The following is a 6,912-nucleotide window of genomic DNA, read 5'->3' on the forward strand; positions in this document are numbered from 1 at the left end:
CGTTGCTGCAGAAGGAACCTAGTGTCCGCGTGTCTTCTTGCTGGTGAGACGACTGCGCGGGCTACACATTCTCAGCCCCATAACAAGTTTGAGGCCATCCTGGGTTGTGTGAGACTGTCTTGAAAGGGAGGAGGGGGTAAAAGAGTTGAGGGGGGTAGCTCAAACCTGTAATCCCAACACTTAGGAGGCTGAGGCAAGGGAATTGCTGGGAGTTCAAGGGCAGCCTGAACTGCATAAAGGCTTCTAGGATAGCCTGGGCTCTACAGTAAGACTGTCTCAAGTGATGGGGAACAGCAATAATGCTCATTGAGTAGAGGTGCTTGTTGCCAAAGTTTGATGATCTGAGTTCAATCCCCAGAAACCACACTGTGGGAAGAGACTCCCACAAGTTATCCTCTAACTACCACATACACGTTATAGCATTCATGTGTTCTCCCCCAACATAAAATAAAAAGATGTGATGTGCCATGATTTTAAGGGTGAGAGTCAGCAGAGCGGTAGTAGATCCTAAATATTGCCCTGTCCCTATTCACTTACTTGCATGCCTCCTCCTGACCCTCCATTGCACCTCACTCATGTCCACCTCCAGTATTGCTGCTACCTTTTCTTGATCTCTTCATCAATAGCACTCACAAGTTTCTTCAGACCAGACTCATCCACAAAGCCATCACCTTTCTGTGGGTATGGAGGAGAAAGAGTCCAGATGTGACTCAACCTCCCAGTACCCCATCCCTACCCTCTGATCCCAAAATCACCTTCTTGGAATGGATCAGCTTCCCATCCACAAACACTTCAAACTCCCCAGTAACCTGGGTAGCTCTTTCCTCCTCCTGCCAAGGGGATGTTGTGGGTGGAGGAGGCTGAATGTCTCAACCCTGACCACTCCTTCTCCCAGGCTGGCAGTGTACTTACAAACTCCAGAAGGTTTGGAAATTGATGCTCCAGGGTCCTTTTCAGTATAACGTACTGAGAGAGAGGAGATGAGGTTATGGAGCCACAGGGTCAAGGGGTCACAGGATGGAGAAACAGGGACCCCCCTTCCAGTCTTTGTATCATTTGCTCCCTTACATTCTGAAGGAGAAACTACTTACCCGGAGGCCATAGCTTCAGAGGCCACTGCAAGCAGAGGGCAGGGGAGGGAGTGAGGCAGGAAGGAAATAAGGGAGACATTATAGCAATAGTGGCTCTGAATCTGTCCCCAACCTTGCCTGCTTGGACACTCCCCCCACTCCCATGGTACCTTCTCAGAGAAGAAACCATCATCCTCCTTACATTCCTAGGTGCCCACATAACTGTGCCCATCACCCCTAACCCTTTATCCCCCTCCTTGCTGGTCTTTCAACATGCTGCAGGGGTGAAGGTGTGCACTGCCTCAGGGCCTTTGTATGGGTAGGTGATTGCAGAATGCTCCTCCCTAGGATGTGCATGGTTCCTCTCCCTTCCTCAGGTCACTTCAGCAAGGCCTTCTTGACCCTCCCAGTAGAAACTGTGACCCTCCCAGGTGCCTTCCTGTGAGTCCTGGCTGTGGCAAATTGTCTGCCCCTCCACACTAGCCATGTCAGAGCTACAAGAACAGAACTGTCCATCTGTCCATTGTTCAGTGCCTGGTGCCACAAACACCTGAGGAGTGTGTAACAACAGCTGTTGAGCCAGCTGTGGTGGTCCACACTTTAATCAGATCTCTGTGGACTCCAGGCCAGCCTGAGCCACATAGCGAGTGTTCCAGGAAGCCAGGGCTACATAGGGAGACAAGGGGGAGGAAGAAGAGAGAAAAGAGAAGAGAGAAGAATGGGGAGAGAAAGGAGGTAGGGAGAGGGAACCAAGCTTGGGAAGAGGAGAAACAGACACTGTGGGGCAGGAGATGAGCAGATGGAAGTTGCCAGGCAGGGCCAGAGGAAGGAGGAGACAAGGGCCTGGAGTCCTCCAAGCAACAGAGGCAACGGGGAAGGCAGCTCTGACCTGTGCTACTCCACCCAGATCACTGCATAAGCCAGAGCTGCCTTCAGCTCCCGAGCCTCTGTGCTTGTTCGCCAGCTGCCCTCCATCCCCAACCCACCCCCACCTTCATCTAGCAGCCTCATTCCTCTTCTCTGAGAAGTGGAGGCTCAAGGGTCGCCAGGGAGCAAGAGCATCCTGACTAGCCAGCTCAGCTCTGAAGTGGACGGCCCCTCCTCCTTCCTCAGGAAGTGCCTCTGCTCACAGTTCTGCAGGCTGGCGTAGGGCGTGCATTGCCTGGCCTGCCAGGGAAGTGCTTGGGGCTCTCCGAGTGAAATGCAGCAAGGAATGGGGACGGATTCCCAGTCATAGGAATCAACCATGAATACATAAATGCACGCATGCATGAATGAGAATACAGTTTAGAGCTTCTCTCCCGGTCTATTACCTTCTTATCCTCTTCCCCCTGTCCCTTCTCTCCCCATTCCCCTCCTCCTCTCTCTCCTTTCTCTCTCTTCCTCTCTCTTTCTCTCTGCTTTTCTCTGTCTCTAACCCCTCAACTCTTCACCCCATGCCCTAAATAAACTCTATTCTATACTATAAAAAAAGAAAGAGAAAATACAATTTAGAGTCATTGATATGCAAATGTTGAATGGATGAGGGTAGATAAAGCTTAGCACTTCTACCAATCATAAGAATGAATGAATGGGGGGCTGGTAAGATGGCTCAGCGGGTAAGAGCACTGATTGGTCTTCTAAAGGTCATGAGTTCAAATCCCAGCAACCACATGGTGGCTCACAACCACCCATAATGAGATCTGATGCCCTGTTCTGGGGCTGTCTTAAGACAGCTACAGTGTACTTATAAATAAATAATAAATAAATCTTTAAAAAAATAAATAAAATGACTGTGTTTAAAAAGGGGGGGCTAGAGCACAGTGTACTTATAAATAAATAATAAATAAATCTTTAAAAAAATAAATAAAATGACTGTGTTTTTTTAAAAAAAAAAAAAGGGAGGGGGCTGGAGAGATGGCTTAGCGGTTAAGAGTACTGACTGCTCTTTCAAAGGTCCTGAGTTCAAATCCCAGCAACCACATGGTGGCTCACAACCATCTGTAATGAGATCAGACACCCTCTTCTGGTACGTCTGAAGACAGCTACCTATTTAAAAATAAAAATAAAAAAAAAAGAATGAATGAATGAATTAATTAAGAGTGAAAGCATGCATGAAGTTGAGAGGCAGGATTCAAGCAGCAAAATGAATGATTCTGACTGCCAGGTGGGAAATGCCTACCTGAAAGAATAAAAGCAAGCCAGGCCTGGTGGCGCACGTCTTTAATTCCAGCACTTGGGACAGGTGGGTTTCTGAGTCCGAGGCCAACTTGATCTACAGAGTAAGTTGTAGGAGAGCAAGGGCTACACAAAGAAACCCTGTCTGGGGAGTGGGGTTGGGAGAGGGGGGACAGGGAAGAATGAATAAAAGCAAATGACAGCAGCCAAGTCACTCATACAAATGTTTGAAGGAAGAGGTGTGAATGAAGTCAATAACCATGCAAATGAAAGCCAAGGAATGAGTAAAGATCAAAGACAGAAATCACAAGGATGGGAGGGAGTGAATGAAGAAAGCCACCTAGAGAGTCAGTGTGGGAAACTGAACAGACCTTTCTAATCTCAAAGAGAGTCAGAACTCTGTGGATCTGCCTCCCTGCCCAGCGTGCACACCTGGGCCTGTACACACACACACACACACACACACACACACACACACACACACACACACACACACGCCCAGAGCTCCAGCACCTGCCGGCTCTGGTTCTTTCGCGGGTAGGGGGAGCCCCTCACCAGTACATCACACGGATCAAGATTCTGTTGGCCGATGGGATGTCCTCGCTGGCGGAGGGGACCTCCTTAGTGGAAACGAGGCTGGGTGCTGGGGAAATTGTGGAGAGCCTACCCAGACTAGGGGTTTCCTTCAGCGGGGAGGCCAAGAACTCCAATGTCGGGTTGGGGCCCGGAATGGGGTCCAATGTACTGGAAGCCAAGGAGCCTATGGGAAGGGCGGGGTCCGGTACGGAGCCTCCTGTCTTGGAGGCCGAGGTAGTGAGCACTGAAGTGGGCGCCTGGATGGCCTCCGTTAGGCTGTGGATCGAGGGTCTCTGCTTTTGAGTGAGCGTGGAATCCTTCAAGAGAGAGCCAGCACCCACGGAAGAAAAGGGCTGTGTCGTGGGCGAGGCCAAGCTCTGGAAGAACCTCACCGGAGAGATCGTTGGGAAGATCCGACCTAGAGTCGAGGCCGGGACTGGTGCTGGAGTCCGCACCGGTGCTGGAGTCCGCACCGGTGCTGGAGTCCGCACCGGTGCTGGAGTCCGCACCGGTGCTGCGGCCGGGACTGGAGCTGGAGTTGGGGCTGGGGTTAAGGCTGGGGCAGGGGCTGGGGCTGGAGTTGGGAACCGGATTGGAACAGGGTTAGGGATTTGGGCAGGAGTCCGGCCCCGGGTGGACGTTCGGACCGGAGTCGGGTTGCGCGCCGGGGTCGGAGCCCTGGCTGGTGTTGCGGTTCGGGTAGAAGTGGGTGTCCGGGACGGGGTGTTTGCCCGGGTGGAGGAGGAAGCGGGAATCCGCGCCTTGTTATTCATGGGGACCAAGTGAGACCCGGGTACCCCAGACTGAGCATTCTGCCTCGCCCTGCTTCCTTGGGCGGGGAGAGCTTTTGTACCCCAGGGTTCTAAAACAGAAGCAACCACAAGCAGGCACTGTTACACCAGGTTCCAGTCAGGGCGGAGATTCCAAGCTCTGGCCCAGGGAGGCGCTGCTGTCCTCAGATCTCACCGCCTCGGTCCCCGTTCCCCCCTGGAGCCGACTCTGCCTAGAGCTTCCCATGGCCACCCGGGAGCTGAGTTTAGCCAGTTAAGTTCTTTAAGCGCCCCCCTCCCCCAGCGCTGGGGTTTCTGGGGACAGAGCATCTCTGCCAGCCTTGCTCCCTGCCCCATGATAGGAGGTCACACCCAGTATCAGAGTGCCAGCCTAAAGCCAGTGCAGGGGAGAAGGCCAGCACCCATACAACTCAGAAAGGAGGAACCTCTCTGCAGGATTTGAAAAGACCTCTGAGAATAGGCGACAGCTACAAGGTCCGGAGAAAAATAGGGACAACCCCCACAAAGAATCCGATTTACACAGAAACAGAAGCTGTGCAATCGCCCAGTAAAGAAGCAGAGTCACGATTCTCACACCGGTTTGTGGGTGCGCAGGTTCTGTGATCTTAACCGCTGAAAATGGTCCCTGAAAGTGATCCAAGTGAGACCCTGTCTTCATGCTGTATCCCCAGCTCCTAGAACAAGACCTGGATCAACAAATTCATGGAACCCGAGTTAGGGAGATAAAGGGAAGCTTGCACCAGGAAAGGGGACAAGCTTTGAGAGCTGGAGTATAGGCAAAAGGCAGAGGTGACAAGAATTGGAGCCAGGGACAGTGACCATGTAAGGCCAAGCAGACTTCACTCTGAGGCTCATAGAAGGATGTTCTAACCGAGGCGGAGGGGGGGGCATGACTCAGTTAGTAGAGAGTTTTCATAGCATTCAACAAAACCCTGGATCCAAGTCCCCGCTCCACACAAACCAGATACGGTGACTCAGGACTGTAGCCCCAGCACTCAGGAGATAGAGGCAGGTGGATCAAAAGTTCAAAGTCATTCTCAGGTACATTAAAAAAAAAAAAAAAAAAAACAACTCAGGAAGCCTATGACCCCAATGATGTCCTAGGAGATGTCAGCCTCTGCCTGCGGCTTTGGGGTGGGGTGGGGTGTAGCAAACATATAGACCAGACAGTCCATAGTAATGTGGATGATGATGACAGCCTGGGCCACACTGTGTCAGTTCAGCCTCAGGAGGGCTGTTAACGCTATCTGCCCGACCAAGACCTGGTGAAGGCTCTAGGCCCCAGAATGCAGATGTACTTCCAGGTGCACGACGCCTCATGTACATTAGCACGCTGTGCTGCCAGGAGTCAGTGCAGCCTACTCTTCCACAGGAGGAAAACCCAGATGTTTGTACTAGGAATTGACCTGGACCCTGGCACATCCCCTTCTTTAGTTGGCTGGGTTTTAAATTTATTTTTGTTTTGGTTTGCTTTCTGTTACCTTTGAGAAAGACATACAGCTATATAGCTTACTCTAGCCTTAAACTTATGATCCTCCTGCCTCTCAGCCCCTCTTTTTTTCCGCCTTTCTGAGACAGGGTCCCTTCATAGATCCCCCGACTCTCCTGAAACTTGCTCTGACCAAGCTGGTCTTGAACTCACAGAGAGCCACTGCCTCTGCCTAAGAGCTGGGATTAAAGGCATGTGCCATCATGCCAGACTCTCTTGGGTAATTTTAATTATATTTTATTTTTATTTTAATCTAATCCTCTGTGCTACACAGCATAACCACAAGCCTAAAAACTTTTATCAAACCTTCTATCAAAGGGCCAAGCTGAGTCCAGAGTGGTGGTGCGTGCCTGTAATTCCCGGTGTGTGGTGTATGCAAGCAGCAGAAGCTGGAAAGCTGCTGCAAGTTTGATGCTAGCTTGGTTGGCAATCCAGTAGGTCTACAAAGTGAGTGCTTTCCAGAGCAGCCAGGGCTACAGAGAGACCCTGTGTTGAAAAACAACAGCAGGCTGGAGAGATGGCTCAGCGGTTAAGAGCACTGACTGCTCTTTCAGAGGTCCTGAGTTCAATTCCCAGCAACCACATGGTGGCTCACAATCATCTGTAATGGGATCCGATGCCTTCTTCTGGTGTGTCTGAAAACAAAACCCTCATATAAGATAAATACATGTTTAAAAAAGAAAAACAGCTGGGCAGTGGTGGCGGCGCATGCCTTTAATCCCAGCACTTGGGAGGCAGAGGCAGGAGGATTTCTGAGTTCGAAGCCAGCTTGGTCTACAAAGTGAGTTCCAGGACAGCCAGGGCTACACAGAGAAACCCTGTCTCAAAA

General features: G+C 51.1%; 1 protein-coding gene across 2 annotated transcripts in view; it reads right to left on the reverse strand.

Annotated features, from left to right (window-relative positions):
• Window positions 1-4,682, reverse strand: part of Selenov (selenoprotein V) — a 10,734-nt gene extending 6,052 nt beyond the window's left edge. Inside the window, exons 1-5 of one of the 2 annotated variants that reach the window (XM_031385895.1) lie at window positions 3,783-4,682; window positions 1,092-1,116; window positions 913-966; window positions 756-830; window positions 538-675 (exon numbers count right to left, since the gene is read on the reverse strand). In XM_031385895.1, coding sequence (XP_031241755.1) covers window positions 598-675; window positions 756-830; window positions 913-966; window positions 1,092-1,116; window positions 3,783-4,576 — 1,026 coding nt within the window. In that variant the 5' untranslated portion in view covers window positions 4,577-4,682 and the 3' untranslated portion in view covers window positions 538-597. The remainder of the gene's footprint in view (window positions 1-537; window positions 676-755; window positions 831-912; window positions 967-1,091; window positions 1,117-3,782) is intronic. The other variant, XM_031385896.1, reaches the window with a different exon arrangement.
• Window positions 4,683-6,912: the final 2,230 nt, after the last annotated feature.

This window comes from Mastomys coucha, unplaced genomic scaffold (assembly GCF_008632895.1).
Source record: "Mastomys coucha isolate ucsf_1 unplaced genomic scaffold, UCSF_Mcou_1 pScaffold21, whole genome shotgun sequence".
NCBI lineage: Eukaryota > Metazoa > Chordata > Mammalia > Rodentia > Muridae > Mastomys > Mastomys coucha.